Raw genomic sequence first — 19507 nt, forward strand, 5'->3', positions numbered from 1 at the left:
AAGACGTTTGAATGATATAACAACGATAAATTAAATAGCGTCAGTCATGGCTAGGCCGAACTTTGTGATCATGAAAGGGCACTTGCTTTTTTATTCAAACGTCAACAATATTAACAACCTATTTGTTTGTTGTCAGGATAGCTCCATAATGACACAGCATTACATGACTGTGTAGTTTATATATATACATCAGATAGGGATGTTCGTCTTATAACAATTCAGTCAAATGGAACGCAGCCGATGCGTGTCTATCATTATTATGATTAAGGGTTTACGCTTATAGAACATTTTCCATCAGCGTTGCTTTTGAAGTCGATCGTTATTTGATATCTTAGAGAGTCTCTTTGCTTATTTCTAATTCGTGGGATATTGGTGTTAAATCAAGCGAAATAACGAAATTACACAACGATGATCACTTGAATGTTCGTCAAGCGTCCCGAATGTCCATTTTATCATACTGTCAGTGAACTTCAAAGTTTGCGTGTCGATAGAAAATCATGAAATGTTTACAAACATGTTTACAGACAACATTACATTTGGATTTTAACTACAAGCTCCGCTTGTTGGAAGTGAATAGGGTGCCCTCTTAATAGACTATAACGAGACGGAGACGTGTGCTTGCCCGCCTAACTGAGACGATCGAATCAAGTACGTGTGAGGCTTATAGCTGTAGAGGCGAGCGTTCGGTTGGATCACTCCGTCGAATTGGCTACCAAACGATCATATGTGCTACTGCTCTACAATCAATTGTTCGCCGCTATCAACCCAGACGAATGCTACATGTGTATTTCTCGTGATAAACTGACAGATATGCTCATAATCTGTGACGTCAGAGAGAAAGGGGCGGAGTTAGCAGTGACCGTAAGCCAATGAGCGGTCTCACGACGAGGACACTCGTATCGCTGTGGAATATCTACTGACGGCTTTACTCTAGAGTCGATGCATTAAAAGTACCGATAGGCTGTACGCAAGTTTTCGTTGTGTTTGTGGATAAGTGTACGGAGACACGGTTCGGAGTTTTGTGGTCGGCTAGATGAAAGTCGACAGAAGGTAAACTTGAACACGATGTCGCGAGTGAAAGGATTACCTTGGTTCTGTACCTGTGTTTTAGTGCTGGTCGCGTTGGCACGTGTGTCGCAGTCTTATGACTATGCAAAGAGGATATGTGCCCGATTGCCCATTCACACAACTGAGCAAAGATCACCCGGGAATAATGGATTTAAGATAATTGTTGAAAGTGACACCGAATCGGACATTACGAAATATCGACCAGGTGAAAAGTACACAGGTGAGTTCGACCCTTTAACAAATAGTAAGCTTTTTTGGCACTTCTAAAGAACCTGCTTATATAGACTGTCTGGGGTACATGTTTATTTCACGCGCCACTACAATCACACCTAGCAGACGACATTTTTCACACGATTTCACTATCGTGTACAGTAGCAACTATACGGAGCTATCCATTTGATCTAGTCGCGTGGAATTTGAATCTTGTCCTCCCGACAAAGTGGCCTTCGTTTGCCAATGAATAGATAAGCTTAAACTTCAAAACGTGTTAGCTCGCCATTTTTTACGGCTTTATCTGAGACGGGACACGCACACATCATCCACACAATATAAATTTAACCGTACATTATACATAGAGCTAGGATATTGTGTGATATTAACGTGCTGTTCTGAACGGTCGATCGATAAGACTACATTAGAATAGGACAATCGTATCTGTTAAATGTATCTATTCAGTAAATGCTATGTTATTATGACAAATATAATTAAAAATCATTCCAAATTAGATCGCCTTAAAAAGGAAAACATATCTTTTTAAAGGCACAAATAATAAATTTTATTATAAATATTTTTTAAATAGCATCACAAAGGTGAAACTAATTAAACACTACCAAGCCATCGTTCCGTTAATGTACTATTGTGTCTATGTCGGATTGAACTTGAATTATGTCAGCTTTGACACGACACGTGACTAGTTCTGTGGGTTGTTGTCAGGCTGCGCTACAAAGGCAACCACAAGCATGTAGTCTGTAGTCACTCTCTGTAGCATTTCCTTTAGCACACATTCCGTCTGCATTACTTGCACAAAACACCCTGCTACAGGAAGGCAATGTGTAGGCGATATACGCAACGTGGCTTAAAAGAAACGTTTGTTTCATGTCTGAGCAAGTGCCATCGACTTTTCTCTGAAAATAGCAGGGTTATTACTTAAATATTCTTCAGAGGAGGCTTTAGAAAGGTGGTATATGCAAAACGTCGCGTTGTAGCAGTATAGGGGGTTAGCGGTATATGGATTATATGTAGCGAAGGTTATTGTTAACCGTAGTCACTACAACTGTTACCTATCAGAATTACAACACTTTGTGTTTATTCTTCTTCACATACATATAATCGTCAATGTGATTCTAAAATCCTCAGAATGAAGTTCTGTATCACGTTCCAGTGACTTGCGGAAGTTAGTGACAAAATTGTGAACGAGACACGAGAGCCCAATCTGACTGTAATAGTACTGATATTAATAATGGATAAGAACTGCAATATGGTTTGTGGCTGTTTACTTTTCTATGACTAATCGTATATGTATAATATAAACGTATTAATGAATTCGTTTTATCCTGAAGCCTTTTGGGTCGGATTATAAAGTCATAGGTGGAGGGATTGACATATGGAGAGATCGAGATAAAAGTTCATAAAACGATTTTTATATTCCTTGTGAAAGATAGCTGTTATGTCAGTCTATGTACATATTTGTAAATTACTCTGTGTGATTAGGTTAGATTTGAAATAACCAAAATAAAGATAGTTGAACAACTAGGTTAATTTGAGACGAAATTGTAAAAAGTGAAATATGTTAGAAATTGTCATATATTTTGAAAATTAGAGAAAAACGATTTTTTTGTAAGTATACTGATGGAAATAAATAACGCAACGGCTTTGAAAGGAAGCACGTGTATGGAGGTACACATCTATACGCATCAAATAAAACATCAGATGCATCATTTCACTATGTGATGTTTTGTATAACAAGCATGAATACGGTAATATAACAGTTTCGTTAATTTCACGAGTTGCCTTATTTCTGACCATCAGTATGTATAGGCTTGATATCGAGCTTAATTCCTGACTTTTGTATCGATGCAGCGAATACGTAGTGTTATTGAACTGTATCTTAAATCTCAACCCGCGGCTGATATATACGACAGCAGCGCCGTGATCGTTGGGTGTGACCTGCAATGTATTGTGGAAAGGTATGCTGTGTGATGCCAACAGGCGCTCCAACATAACAGCATCCCGAGTTTCAGCTTCGCATATTTCTATACACGTGGTCTATTTACATATATATCGTGAATATCTTTGCAAAAAGTCCTTGACTATTTTCAGACTGATGGTTAAAGTAAATGCACACGTGTTGCAGTCACGCATCGCATCTCAGCATCAATGCAATCTATAAACCTTTCGCCATTTTCGTTAAGCGCCATCATGTAATACAAATAACATTTACATATATCTATTTCGTTTTCGATGAAAGAATTTCAGGAAAACTATGAAACTGTGTTAGCATTTGGAATTTATTTTTGGTATTTATGTGTTAGCCTTTACACATTTTCCGAATGAGTAAACGGGGTTTATATATACCTCGTGTAAACAGCAGATTTATAAACATCTATCTCTTGGATCTATCTGCATTGTGTGGGATGCCAGTGACATCACAGTATAATCACCATTCCGCTTGAGTAACCCTCAAATGTTAATCAATACCTCTGTAATCCCAGCCTCTATTCCCTGGGCTCTCACATGGCCGTGTTTAGAGGCTCTCTCGAGAGCTGACAGATGGACTTGGGAGGTTTTATCAGGCAACACCATCCATGTAACTTATTGAGGATCGCGAGAAGGGAGGATAACACAGACACATTATGTAATCAGGATGATGATACCTCGAGACTGTCTAATTGAGCTGCATCCCTGAGTATGGTCTATGTCGATTGAGCTACCCTCACGAATAATGCAAGAGAAGTCGTCACAAACTCAATCTCATTAAGTTAGGTCCTTTACTCCGGATTGATACCTTTGGTCCTCTGGTTTCAAATCTGATCCGGATATATCTGGTCCAAAGAGATATTATATCTGATTCGGATATTTCCGGTTCGTAGAGGTCTCAAATCTGATCCGGATATCTCTGGTCCGGAGAGGTATCACATCTGATCCGGATACCATTGGTTCAGAAAAGGCATCAAATTTGATCCGGATACCTTTGGTTCAGAAAAGGCATCAAATCTGATCCGAGTATCTCTGGTCCGGAGAGGTATCAAATCGGAACTAAAGATGTGATTTTCTTGAGATGGTTCACATACTGAACCCATAGGTAGAAAAGAACCCAGGAATTTGTATCTATCGAACACATAACCCAGTAGGCTAATTCATCGCTTGTTACAATGAACAAGCAAGTCAACGTTTACATTAAACGAGGGAGGTGCACGTGGTTACATGATTCTTGTTCGATGCTCGTGGCAATACTAGTGTGTATATCACTGATCTGGCTTCATCAGCCGCCGTTATGGCGATAACAAGGCTATTTGCTTTATTGCAAGATGACTGTGGATGAATGGAGAGGGGAAATATGTTAACCGCCAACGGCCGACGATACCATAGTGAGCATACACGGTGAGGTGAAATGTCGTGTTCAAGATTGTGGTACTTATAACGACGAGCATGTGCGTGCGTGCGTGTACGCGTGCGTGCGTGCGTGTATGTGCTTTAACTAGTCCGGATTAATGCCGGTGTATAGTGCTAGCCCACTGAAATCACATGCCGCAGTTTAACGTGAATGCCCCACTCATACACAGTATACTTGTTCCGAACCGACCAGTCCTTGTTTTAGCCTCTTAATGCCGAGCATTAGGCGAGGTAACAACAAGTACCTTCTTTTAACGTCTTCTGGTATCACGGGCATCGAACCCCGACCTTCCGCTTTCCGGGCAGACACTCTGTCCACTAGACCACAGAGGCGGCAGTGAGCATACACAGGCATGGAGATAGATACAAGGGTCCTCGTGTGATATGTCATCTATTATGCAATGCACTTCATCTCCTTCCATTGTGACAAATACTCTGGACCTATTCGCTACCAAAGCTTCGTTTTTCGACCTATCCTAAAGACACTACGCTGGATGTATTAAAGGCACCTCGTACAATATACCGTTCACTCTACGAAGGCATGGTGATATATTAAAGGCACCTCGTACAATATACCGTTCACTCTACGAAGGCATGGTGATATATTAAAGGCACCTCGTACAATATACCGTTCACTCTACGAAGGCATGGTGATATATTAAAGGCACCTCGTACAATATACCGTTCACTCTACGAAGGCATGGTGATATATTAAAGGCAGCTCGTATGAAACTGTTTACTCTACGAAGGCATGGGGATATATTAAAGGCACCTCGTACAATAAAATGTTTACTCTACGAAGGCATGGTGATATATTAAAGGCACCTCGTACAATATACCGTTCACTCTACGAAGGCATGGTGATATATTAGAGGCACCTCGTACAATATACTGTTTACTCTACGAAGGCATGGTGATATATTAAAGGCACCTCGTATGAAACTTTTTACTCTACGAAGGCATGGGGATATATTAATGGCACCTCGTACAATATACTGTTTACTCTACGAAGGCATGGTGATATATTAAAGGCACCTCGTACAATATACTGTTTACTCTACGAAGGCATGGTGATATATTAAAGGCACCTCGTATGAAACTTTTTACTCTACGAAGGCATGGTGATATATTAAAGGCACCTCGTATGAAACTTTTTACTCTACGAAGGCAAGGGGCGCCTCGTAAGAGAGTGTTCACTCTACTGAAGCATGGTGATATAGTAACGGCACCTCGTAAGATCGTGTTTAATCTACAAGGCACCTCGTAAGATACTCTAGATTCAACACAATCAGGGTGATATATTGCACCTACTAAGATATTGTTTACTCTACGAAGGCATGGTGATATATTATTTACTCTAAACAAGAATAGTTTTAGGCATCTCGTCTGTTTACTCTATGCATTCATATATTAAAGGGGCTTTCAGCTGAGTAAGATTGAGTATGTATTGAGGGACAATTATCTTTTTTGTGAAGATTAATTCCATCTTTTATATGTATTAGGAATCTTTGACATTTGTCCAGTCGAAACATGTTGCCTTTTAAGGTATCCCCGAGTTTTTATATTGTAAAACCTTTAATCAAATCAAATTACAACTTGTAGAAAAAGTGTATATATGGCTGTTATGTGAATCGCGTGGAGACCATCTATTTTAGTCTTTGTAAGTCTTCATCATGTTCGGAAGATCATTACCATTTCCTGTACAAACCTTTGATACCTGTTTGAAGAGAATCGACAAATCGGCAGTTTTATTAAGAGTACCGTATTTCCTCTATTGACGCATACACTTCCTCACACGCTCTGTATTCATTTCAAATGGCGTTTGCGAGTTTAATTGATAGTGAATTTAAATAACTGTCAAATGGAATAGTTTTCTTTCTCTGCATAGTTGAATAGTCCGTTTGACTACTAGACACGAGGCTATTTAATAGCGATAAATCACGCTGGTATTACTCCGCGGTGCCTGAAACGCTGTCAATGGAAACAGTCCGTTCTGCATGGGGGTGTAATTGTCACTGCTTATGCAATTGATCTTTCAGATCGCTACACACTTACCAAGATTCAAACGTTTTCGATTTAAGCGCTACTTTCTTTCACGTTTTTTTTCCGTGAGGGCAATATCTGTATACGGTTATACATCTCAATCAGTATTTGCCAACACTCAATTTAGAGAAGAGTCTATTGATCAATTTGTAATGATTGTCATTTGAAATTGTATTTCGATTTGTCATTTCGATATGGACGGCAGTTACCATAGCGGGATTCTGATATTAACACGGGGTGAATTATGATATTAACGCCGTGATGGCCTATACGTTAACATTGTATGAGCTTCTACGTACATGCTAATCGAAAAGTGACGGTAGTTTCAATTAACAATCTAATAAATAACGCCCTAGCTTATGAATATCATCAGTATGTTTCAATCAGAGTACTATATAGTACATACGAACGTTATGTAGGGATGAAGGGGTGTACCCCCATAAGTCGATAGCCAGGGGGTGTAATTAGAATCCTATTATGTAATGGCTGTGGCATGATCATACGTCTTGGGTGATTACACAAATCCAGGTTCCTCAAAAGGGGCAGGTGAGGATATCCTCCCTGTCATTTATTCACTCGCCAGCCGCTGAATCCCTGTGCCAAGTGGTTATAGAATACGCTCATTGATGCTCAGCCACTCAGCTGCTAGTTTGATTACAGTGATGGCACGAGATTATGACTGAGTATTACATATATCTTCTGGCAGGGTTGTGCTAGACTTCCGTCTGAAAGTGATATATGATATTACTCCACAGCGGCTACTGGTATTAAGTTCCCAAAATCTGTTATTGAATGGTCATTATGTTTTTTGGATGTGTTTTCAAAACGGACAATTAAGGAGATTATTTATCAAAATGTTGAATTCTTGTTTATGTAAGTTATACAATGCTTGTATAAAACGTGTTTAATGTGACATTTATATGCTTTTGATGGTATTATCACAACGAAAAAAATGTGAAATTTTCAATATTTATTCATTAAATACACTTAGGTTCTGTAAATATTTTTGACTCATTATTTTGTTGACAAGCATTATAGTAGGTTTATGTCAGCAGATCAAGCAAGCTCCTTACAGTTCACGTTAGCCCTTGATCGCCTAGTAATGCTGAAAACCGGTAGCTCGACTCCCGACGAAGCCCGTCAGCGAGTGCTGACGGTTGGTCGGGCGCAGTCGAGTGTTAAAGGGACAGCAGGACTATAAAACGATCGGACTAGATCGGATATTAATAGAGACGCATTTATCGTTGTAAATATACACGTAGTTTCGGATTGTCATATCTCATCGGGATTGAGGACATATTTTATTATCTTGTGTGGGTCGTACTTGTTAATTTATTGCCCTTTCGGTCGGTGGTTAAGGAAAATAAAATATTATGTTGACAGTGCTTTCTTGTGTTGTTCTTTTTAAAAAGTAAAGTACGTCCGTAAAGCGTCTACAAAAAGATGGAAAAGGCATGGAACGATTTGAATGTTATACGAACATGTTAATGTAAACGAAATGTTGCCATGGGGATTGATAACACTAAGCCGCAATGGATTAATTTGTTTAATCACGAATCACAAGATATCAGGATCGGAATTGTATTATCAAAGTAGATTAAGTCTCTTTCACACTTAGGGTGATGATAGTGTGTGGATATAGAATCATTTATTGAATGTGTAGTTGTGTATGATTTATACAGTGTTTATCAGGGCGGAGATAGTCGCCTTCAGCCTGGACGGAGCCGGTCATTGGGGCGACCTTCATATAGATATCCCAGTCGAGGTCTGACGCTGATAGGTTTACAGTCCGCTGCTAATCTATCGTGTTTGTGTGGAAATTGCTTGATGACAGTTTCATTTATCTATCAATTGGAGGTTTTAAGTGGATATTTACCGAGGTTAAGTTTAGATGCTATCGTTATGGATGTATGTGTTGGCGTAGTATATTATATCAGCAGCGGGAGTATGGGAGTAGTGGCAGGCGAAGTAGCAACAGTAGCGACAGTGGACCACAGTTAGTAACAATATCATATGCGCGTCATTCGTGCAGTTCACGATAATACACTCAAGCCTGTGTTTGGACACAGCTACATGTATACTCAAGTCTATGTTTGGACACAGCTACATGTATACTCAAGTCTATGTTTGGACACAGCTACACGTATACTCAAGTCTGTGTTTGGACACAGTTACATGTATACTCAAGTCCGTCTTTGGACACAGCTACACGTATACTCAAGTCTATGTTTGGACACAGCTACATGTATACTCAAGTCTATGTTTGGACACAGCTACACGTATACTCAAGTCTATGTTTGGACACAGCTACATGTATACTCAAGTCTGTGTTTGGACACAGCTACATGTATACTCAAGTCTGTGTTTGGACACAGCTACATGTATACTCAAGTCTGTGTTTTGACACAGCTACATGTATACTCAAGTCTATGTTTGGACACAGCTACATGTATACTCAAGTCTATGTTTGGACACAGCTACATGTATACTCAAGTCTATGTTTGGACACAGCTACACGTATACTCAAGTCTGTGTTTGGACACAGCTACATGTATACTCAAGTCTGTGTTTGGACACAGCTACATGTATACTCAAGTGTATGTTTGGACACAGCTACATGTATATTCAAGTCTATGTTTGGACACAGCTACACGTATACTCAAGTCTGTGTTTGGACACAGCTACATGTATATTCAAGTCTATGTTTGGACACAGCTACACGTATACTCAAGTCTATGTTTGGACACAGCTACACGTATACTCAAGTCTGTGTTTGGACACAGCTACATGTATACTCAAGTCTGTGTTTGGACACAGCTACATGTATACTCAAGTCTATGTTTGGACACAGCTACACGTATACTCAAGTCTGTGTTTGGACACAGCTACATGTATACTCAAGTCTGTGTTTGGACACAGCTACACGTATACTCAAGTCTGTGTTTGGACACAGCTACATGTATACTCAAGTGTATGTTTGGACACAGCTACATGTATACTCAAGTCTGTGTTTGGATACAGCTACATGTATACTCAAGTCTGTGTTTGGACACAGCTACACGTATACTCAAGTCTGTGTTTGGACACAGTTACATGTACACTCAGGTCAATAGAGTTCTCATACGAATTATATACACCAAGTAGCTTCGCATTTCACAAGAAGTACCTGCACTTTCGCTGTACACTCTATCACATTCATGCATACACACACGTCCAGTATCCTAGCATTGCAGTACACGATATCACGTGCATATACAACTGTTTTGTATGCTACAGTTTTGCGGTACATAGTTGTATTCCATACACAAACCCGCAGTGTGGCACTATCTCTGTCTGAGATCAGATAAGCACATGCTCCTGGGTGATGTTTCTGCAGCCTTGGTATGTAGGTCAACTCGGGTGTCCTCCCACTATGGACGTACACGTCGCTCACTTCAACACCGTCGTCTCAGGTGTAAAGGGGGGACTGTGACAAAGTCGTCTCAGGTGTTAAAGGGGGGCTGTAACAGAATCGTCTGGGGTGTTAAAAGGGGGCTGTAACAGAGTCGGCTCAGGTGTTAAAAGGGGGCTGTAACAGAGTCGGATTAGGTGTTAAAAGGGGGCTGTAACAGAGTCGGCTCAGGTGTTAAAAGGGCACTGTAACAGGATCGTCTGAGGTGTTAATATTGGGCTGTAACAGAGTCGGCTCAGGTGTTAAAAGGGGCTGTAACAGAGTCGGCTCAGGTGTTAAAAGGGGCTGTAACAGAGTCGGCTCAGGTGTTAAAAGGGGCTGTAACAGAGTCGGTTCAGGTGTTAAAAGGGGACTGTAACAGAGTCGGTTCAGGTGTTAAAAGGGGACTGTAACAGAGTCGGTTCAGGTATTAAAAGGGGACTGTAACAGAGTCGGTTCAGGTGTTAAAAGGGGACTGTAACAGGATCGTCTGAGGTGTTAATATTGGGCTGTAACAGAGTCGGCTCAGGTGTTAAAAGGGGCTGTAACAGAGTCGGCTCAGGTGTTAAAAGGGGGCTGTAACAGAATCGGTTCAGGTGTTAAAAGGGGGCTGTAACAGAGTCGGTTCAGGTGTTAAAAGGGGACTGTAACAGGATCGTCTGAGGTGTTAATATTGGGCTGTAACAGAGTCGGCTCAGGTGTTAAAAGGGGCTGTAACAGAGTCGGCTCAGGTGTTAAAAGGGGGCTGTAACAGAGTCGGTTCAGGTGTTAAAAGGGGGCTGTAACAGAGTCGGTTCAGGTGTTAAAAGGGGACTGTAACAGGATCGTCTGAGGTGTTAATATTGGGCTGTAACAGAGTCGGCTCAGGTGTTAAAAGGGGCTGTAACAGAGTCGGCTCAGGTGTTAAAAGGGGCTGTAACAGAGTCGGCTCAGGTGTTAGAGGGGGCTGTAACAGAGTCGTCTGGGGTGTTAAAAGGGGGACTAGAATCAGGGTTATTTGGCAGTCCAAGCCCTTTTGTGTGTCTGTCAAGTCACAAATTGTTGCATATATTAATGTGACAGTAAAAGTTTACAATGTCTCAGTTTCAACCGTGGAACTTCAACATCTAGATATAGACTGATAATGGCCAGCATCCTTGGATCACAATCCTCCTTTAAAAGCAGCGAACTTTCTGTGTTAATGTTATGTCTCGTCGTGTTTTTGTGTCTATGTATACAGGCTGACGAGGGCATACCCCGGGAAGAATAACTCGGGCAAAAAAAAGACTGAAAAAACAATCCTAGACACTGCATTTATGCACATATTTGCTCTGCATTGTCAACAGGTTGAAGTGCGAGGTGTTTAAATTGTTTGTAAGTCAGTGAAACGTTTTTTAAATAGAAATTCAGACGCACATAGCTATGGTTTAGAAATGTGAAGGATAGGGATTAATTTGAATTGTTTTGAAGTCAAATCGGTTTCAAAGGGGATTGCTGTGGAAAGAATCTGCCAGAATTGTGAGAAAAGTCTGAATTAATGAAAGAAATAAAGCGGAGGGGGAGTTAAAGGGAGGGAGGGGGGGTTTTGGTGCTAGAAAATTGCCCCCAGCTTCCCGTCATGACGCCTGTATGCAAACATGTTTTTTGTGATTGGTCGTTTCACTTGTCTAACCGTGTTAATGTGTTTGACCACAGCAAATAGTCACAAGACTTGACAAGTTTTACCTGTGTGCGACGTTGCCGGTTGCCCATGTTAAAGACAGGGGCCCAGCTGACCGCGGACAATGCCCTCGTGTCGGAGATACTAAGTCAATATTTTAGATTTGAACTCCAGATCCCAAAGTCAAACTTCTATAAAGAGCCTTGTGAAGTCGTTATGTGACTATATTTGACATTTAACAAAGTTAACATTTTAGTATGGGATTGCTGGCAAAGGCTAGCATATATACGCATATTCTAGACGTTGATTTGAAGCACACAAGGATTTCAACAGTACCCCACAACCATTTGAATTTTGTGTTGACTTGTGTACAAAGTTTAAAAACATAATCGACCCGAATGGCCGTATGCAAAATCAAGAAGCTTGCCTTAAGTGCAACATGAAATATCAACCGATAATAACTTTTGAAATTTGGTTTGAAAAAATAAATATATGAAAACAAAAATATACGTTTCTACCTAGTTCCGTTACAAAATGCGATCGTATATATATATCTCCGAATACCGTAAGTCTTTGTTGGCCAGGGATACGTCGGCGTTGCTTGTTTCCAGCGAGTCTAGACCTTGACGTCATAATTAACGTCATATGTGAAACTAAGACATTGTGTATTAAGGGTAATAATAATAATAATTATTAACTGCTGGATCACATCATACAATTTGAGTTAGTGTGCAACGAAAGATGTTTTAAATGACTTATACTGCCAATTGACCAGGGTCTCGTTCCACGAAGCGATCTTAGTGTTACGACTATCGTAAGCCAGTGTTAAAGTACGGGACTTACGATCACCTTAGCGCTAAGATGGCTTTGTGGAACTGGGCCCAGCTGGGTCTCGTTCCACGAAGCGATCTTAGTGCTTAAATGACCGTAACGCCCATACTTTAACAAAGGCTTACGGAAGCCGTAGCGCTATGCTCGCTGCAGGTAAAGGCCGACGTCGTAACCCATGGCGCATACCCCGGGTGTTGCCGCTGGTGTCGTATGCTGGTATGCCTAGAACGCTACGGCATTGTATGTTCATATTTTGACCGCGCTTAGTTCATGTACACATCCACATGGAGACTAGACTGGAATCGTTTCTTCTGACGGTTACATGACTATAGGCAGTGATCGTCACACTTCAACACATAACTCTCGCAGCCGCTCCATAGCATTGGAAATCTAATCGTGTCTAGTTTCTCTCGTTTATAGTCAACGTTAGATGTGTTCCTTACTGGAATCTTTAAATGTAATGTTTCAGACATGCTATTTACATGACAAATGTTCTGAAATCCTGGAATCTAAACAATTCACTCAAGGTCTCTGTCGGAAATCTACTACTCCTATAGTAGATTATACAGTATGTAAATTATGTCTATCTAACATTTGAATTCAAAATTACATATGAGTGAGTATTGTTTAACGCCGCTTTTAGAGGTTTTCAATATCAGACGGGTGACACAGGAAATGGGCTTCCCACATTAGACCCATGTAGGGTATCGAACCTGGGTATTTGAGGTTACAAGCGAACGCTTTACCGACTAGGCTACCCCTCCACCCCTTTATCGAAATGTATCATTTTGTACCATGCCGTTAAATGTATGATATATGTCATGTTAAAAACACTCAGTGTCTTTAAATTGTTGATGTCGTGCTGGTTCACAGACTATCACAGAATCCGTTCAGCTGTGGACGTTGATAGACACTGAAATTAGGTTAAACAGTGATATAGATAAGCAAAGGTATCATCATTGTGTTTCCCCGAAACCAGCCAAGCATTAACACTCATGGGTCATTAAGTCTTTTGGAAATCAATGGAATTGACGGTTCGCGGACAATGGTCGGAATGAGGCGCCCAACATTGTATCTTCTGACTTTGTGTAGAGCAATCGTAGAAAACAGTCCGAACCAGTCAATTGATGAACACTGTACCCACATCTGCTCATAAATCGCTTGTAATGTGAATGCACTAGATGGCGCTGTAAATATCCATGGCAACTGGTGCATAGACACAATGCCATTCACAGAACGTTGCTTCGAATTATGGGTGTAAAGTATGTAATTGTAAGTAGTTGGAAGGAAATAGCATGAAAGTGAGCATAGTCGTAAGGAAGGCATTATCACAATGCACATGTTGTCAGTGCAGGCTAAATGCACCAGGATGTTCAGTGAATCATGACAGGAGTGGCCCAAAATGTACCAGGTTGGTATGCTGTTCCTCCTCAACTCAATGTCCCCAGTCTCCGAGGAAACATTCCCAAAACACATACTGATGTAGACGTGGGTCCGTATCCCAGTTATGTAAGAAAATCATTATCATTACCAAATATGGACAGCCCATTGACCCCTTCACCTTCAGGAGGATGCTATTGGTGACAACAGCTGCCGGCTGTGGATTCTCACTGTTTCATAAAGATATCATTTTTTGTTGGGTAATAACTAAACATTCAAATCGTGCGTGCGTCCGTTCGTTCATGCGTGCGTGCGTGCAAGAAAATGTTCCCTAGAAGCGCTTCATTCATATCCGGTTGGGTGGGGGGTGGAGTGGATGATGTGTGGTGTGTGTAGGGGAGGGAGAGAGAGAGGGAGAGAGAGATTGAAATGCTTTTAATATAAAGAAAGAAGGTACGCATAGGGTATTTTCATTTCCTTGTGTTGAGTGTGAGTGTGTGTGTGTGTGTGTGGGGGGGGGGGGGGGGGGGGGGGTGTTAAACTGTCTTTTAATGTTCAATTAAATGAGGCCCGTGTATTCCCTTCATTTCCTGAAGCTGAAGAAATCTAGCCGAAGTATTTAGACCTGCATGGTATATTTCATGTATATTTGTCTCACAGCCTGTACAAGAGACTACACCAATGGCTGCAGCATGAGAGTCTGTATCATCATCACATGACCCTACTCAGTCTGTCTTACAGACCCTGATACAAATACATCAAATACAGCTCATGCAAGTCTAAATGTTTGGCAAGTCTAGATTACTGCAGTATCTGGGCTCCCTTATATTATATTTTTATTAAGATAATTGAACAACTGTTTTTTTCTGTACGATATGTTCATTTCAGAGACAAGATGTTAGTCTACACCTTACGTTACAGGAGGAAATGGCAATGCAAGACTTTGTTTCCAGTGATCTCTCCATGTTGGTTAATTGCAGGTCACATTTGGGAATTGTGTTTGGTACATATCCATGGTGAGAGTACATCTGGTGTTACACACTTTAGTTTCATGAGAACCCAATAGGCTTCAACTCCCTACAGGAAACAGATGTAGTTACCACTGTGTAGACAACAACCTGCCTGTCATGTGTAACACTCCTCCGTCAAATTAAACCTGATAAACCCACTGTTTTTCATATTCCTTTTTAATATGTTTTTCTTAAAATTTTCACCCATCCTATGGAGATTCCAGGTTACTGGTCCCCAGCCACCTATGCTGGTTGTAAGATTTGGTTTCTTGTTTTACGCCGCCCTCAGCAATATTTAAGCTGTATGACGGCGGTCTGTAAATAATCGAGTCTGGACCATACAATCCAGTGATTGATATAAGCATCAATCTACCCGAATGGGATACGATGACATGCATTTTTTACGTCAAGCATTGGTTGCTAAAGACCTATTCTACTCCGGATCTTACAGGTTTGTAGCAGATTGTATCATATGTGGTGTCTCCTTAGGCAAGTGACTTTGCTGGAAATGTGCCTCTGTTCACCAAGCAGTGAATGGGTACCCGGTAGGATGAGATGGTAATGTGACTGTTAACCTAGTGCCTCGTAGGCAGCTTAGGATGTATACTCCCCAGGGAGAAGAGAATGAAAATCAAGTGCACATTGGATCATTGACCGGGGTAATAATATTGTAGCTCTATGAGTATACAGTTGGTGAATGAAAGTTGGTGCATTATAAATGCAAAAATTATTATTATTATTATTTATTATTATGATATAAATCACTGGATTGTTTGATTCAGACTTGATTAATTTACAGGCTGCTAGCATACAGCTTGAATATTGCTTAGAGCAGCATGAAACAACCAACAGACAAAACAAGCAAAGGAACCATCTTTCATCAGAGTAGGTTGGCTTTAAACAACTTGAACATTACAGAATCTGAAAATGAGTCAGTGGCTGCTATATAAATAGATGAATAGATAGATTGCCAGTCATGCCGTTCATCAGACGAGGTGCTATTCCGATTGTCAAGGAAACATGTATATAGGGACAAATTATAGTAAAGTTAGTCATATCAGTAATCTGAAGATAAGTTAACTTCAGCAAAGTCCGAAATAATGATACATTTACGAAGTAAGTATTTTCGTGTGGTTCACAGCTGGGTCAAGAGGTAGATGTTTGTCGTGGTCAGTCAGGATCTCCCAGCCAACTCGGACCATAAACTGTCTGTATTTCTCTCGTGATGGACATCGCACCAGATTAACCAGTAATTAAAGACTGCAGGTGTGACTGGGAGAGGAGCAACATATAAATAATGGTCTCGTTGGTCTGGCTGGTCGTGTTAGGGGCTGGCTCGGTGGTCAGGCTGGTCAGAGGTCTGTGACATTCTTATGGACTGCTTGACATCATGATGAAGCTGTGGATGTGCGGGGTAGCAGTACCAGATCCAGAGGGGAAGGGGAGTGGGGGGTTTGGGGATTGGTCTACATCTGAAGACATTTTGTAAGCACATTTCCTACCATGATAACATGTTGGTTTGGTTGTTAAAGTAAAATTATTAATAAATGGTCCAAGTGGAACCCCAGGGGTAAGGCTGGTAAAAGTGAGTGAGTGAGTATTATTTTACGCTGCTTTTAGCAATATTCCAGCAATATCATGGCGGGGGACACCAGAAATGGGCTTCACACATTGTACCCATGTCAGGAATCAAACCCGGGTCTTCGGCGTGACGAGCGAACGCTTTAACCACTAGGCTACCCGACCACCCCTGGCTGGTAAAATACTGCTCCAGCTGGGATTGTCAGTGTTTTGTTTATTTGGTTGTATTTTGAATGTGTTCAGTGATGGTTGTGACGTTGGTTAATTGTCTCATTGGTTTTGATATTACTTCTGGGTTTGATTCCTGTAATTGTTCAGCTGGCAAACAGGACCACAGCCTCTGTAAAATTAATGCATGGTCCCATAGATAATTTAAAAAATCAGTTAAAATTTGTCCTTAATCAATATTCTATCTTTTGTAGTAATGATATTTCATTTTTTTGCTCCAGATGATTGGAACACCTTGATATTATTTGACTGGCCCTGATTAATTTTTGATGGCATTTGTCCAGTGGACCCTCATATTTGTCCAATTTGTTGTCCAGACAGTAAATATGTAAAATAAAACCTTGTAAATCCGGATGGCTGTGTTGCCATCGATATTGTCCTGATTAACAGTTTTCCAGATTAATGAATCATGGGTACAGAGTAATGTCCCCTTTGTCTACATACAAGCGTTTGCCGCTGGAGTTGTGTGAAAGGTGGGGTTTCCCGATTAACAGGGTCCAGACTAACGAGGTTCAGACTATATCAGTATATCTTGTGAAATAACCCTTAGACCATACCAAGCTCTTGTGTTTGAGACCTGTATCACTTTGGGCTTTCCCCCCACATTAAGCTGACACGCTTATTAAGCTTGAATGCTGTTCAAAGGGGCATAAAGCCCCCTCACTCTTTGCTCATACAACTGGTTTGCCTGGCCCAGACTCTTATCTTATCATGTACCAACCGCATCTGGAATATTGCTAGACTTGCACAAGTCTCTAAGTCAATTATTATTAGTTTAAATCATAATTTTTTAGATTATGTGAATAATACGAACAAGTTGTCCCTATAAGAGACTGGAGTCCTTGTACTGTCCACTATCTAGACATGCCTATTAGGAAGAAAATTTATACACATCCATGGACTTTTCTTTCAGTACAGACTTGGAGCAAGGCTAGAATATTGTTGACTACAGCATTAAACAACATTCACTGCCTCATAGTTCCAAGTTCACATGTATGGGATTTATGATGGCCTTCAGTTTGTGGTCAGCTGGTCACCTGACAATGACCATCCCAGTAATGTGTAAGCCGGTTGTTGTCTAGTAGCACTGGTCAGTGGTAGAACCTGCTGATAAGCTTGCACAGCATGTTTAAAGCCAGTCAGACAGAGTGTTGGAGGTGCATGTCCACAACTTTATTCCAACATGACCTCAGTCTGACCCGGTGGTCTAAGACCTCCACGATGTGTCTGTCTGCTAGTGTTAGGATAAGCTTCTTCACCTGCTATTATCATTATAGTCAGGATTATGCCTGACTAATGCCTCAATAGTCAATTACACTCCCCATTGGTCTTCCTTACCAGTAAAATTAGCCACTTGGTAGATGTAGGCTGTGTAAGTTGCAGCTGCTATTTTCCAGACGACTGATTCTGTGGCATGCCATATTTAGAATTCTGTAAATTTTTCCTGCAATTTCTTTATGTTGACTTTGTCATAACAATTTCATATAATTTTGGTTTTTCATGAAACCAGTCTTGTTCATTTTTAAATTTCTTAAATTCTTTCTGAAATTATATGTTCATAGTGGTAAGGTCAACACTATCATCTGTATTATCATTTTTATTCATATATTTCTGTATTAGGATTGCCACTTGTCAGCATACTTTCTGACAAGAATTGAACCTTTATATACATATTTACATTATATAATTTGGGAGATTAATTCTTTTTGAATGTGTCTATCAGTAATACTGCAGGACAAGACTTCTCTTACACTACTTTAGGCCCAAACCATCTTGAAGAATTCATAGAATTTGCTTCAATACAGCGCAGCCAGGTACATTAGAAAGGTAAATATGTGTTTGAGTTATTCAATGAAATCTCTAAAAGCTCATCCTGCTTTCATTGAATTAAACATCCTCACAATTTGGCTGTATGGGGATATGTGTATTAACTGTGGTTTAAAAGCCTTAAAGATATCTAATTTCAAATACATTTCAAGCATGAAACCGGTTAATTACTGCATACTTCCCGGGATAAATATTTACATTGAACATGATCATTGTAATGTTTGAAAGGATTTTCATAATCCATTAAGAAATATGTGACGAGAATAGCGTGGTCCTGAGCTTTCCAGGTACTCTCAGACCTCTGACCCATCTCTCCATAATTCACTTCAATGCTGTTTTTGTTCTGTTTTAATGCCGTGAAAAAACTGTTTATGTAAATGATTGAGTCGGATCTTGTCGATAAGTGGCATAAGCATGTCTGTGTGCGATGTTCTCAGCAGGCGAAGATGTCACAGTGAATCAAGGGCAGGTAATCCATGACCCGATAAGGCTGTAGCAGTGCATCTTTTATATATAGACAATGTTTAACACAGCTGACAGCGGCTTGCACAACTAACCTACATTACGAACCTCCTCTGTTATTATTTACGCTAGTATGCAGTGGATCATTGCTTTATTATCAATCATATATTTTTAATAAACGTTTTGAATGGACTACCACTTATTGCTAAGTCATGCCCGAAGACGACATAGCAAGGATTTTTGTGGTAATTGCCAGTAGCTCTGGGGCAACACTGGAGAGAGGTTTCCGTGAAACCTGCCTTAGATATGCTGACTCTTCTGGGCCGGCTTCCATAATTCTGAATAATGTTATTGAAAGCCTGGTGAATATCCTTGATTTCTGTAATGGCGTAGTCG

The 19507-nt window shown here is 40.5% G+C and overlaps 1 protein-coding gene across 1 annotated transcript in view; it reads left to right on the forward strand.

The window, feature by feature from the left end:
* The first annotated feature begins 717 nt into the window (after positions 1-717).
* Positions 718-19507, forward strand: part of LOC139475086 (spondin-1-like) — a 123845-nt gene continuing 105055 nt past the window's right edge. The window contains exon 1 of the mRNA XM_071258332.1: positions 718-1288. Within this exon, the coding sequence (XP_071114433.1) occupies positions 1066-1288 (223 nt within the window). The 5' untranslated portion in view covers positions 718-1065. The remainder of the gene's footprint in view (positions 1289-19507) is intronic.

This window comes from Haliotis cracherodii, unplaced genomic scaffold (assembly GCF_022045235.1).
Source record: "Haliotis cracherodii isolate W230 unplaced genomic scaffold, xgHalCrac1.p SCAF_3, whole genome shotgun sequence".
Lineage (NCBI taxonomy): Eukaryota > Metazoa > Mollusca > Gastropoda > Lepetellida > Haliotidae > Haliotis > Haliotis cracherodii.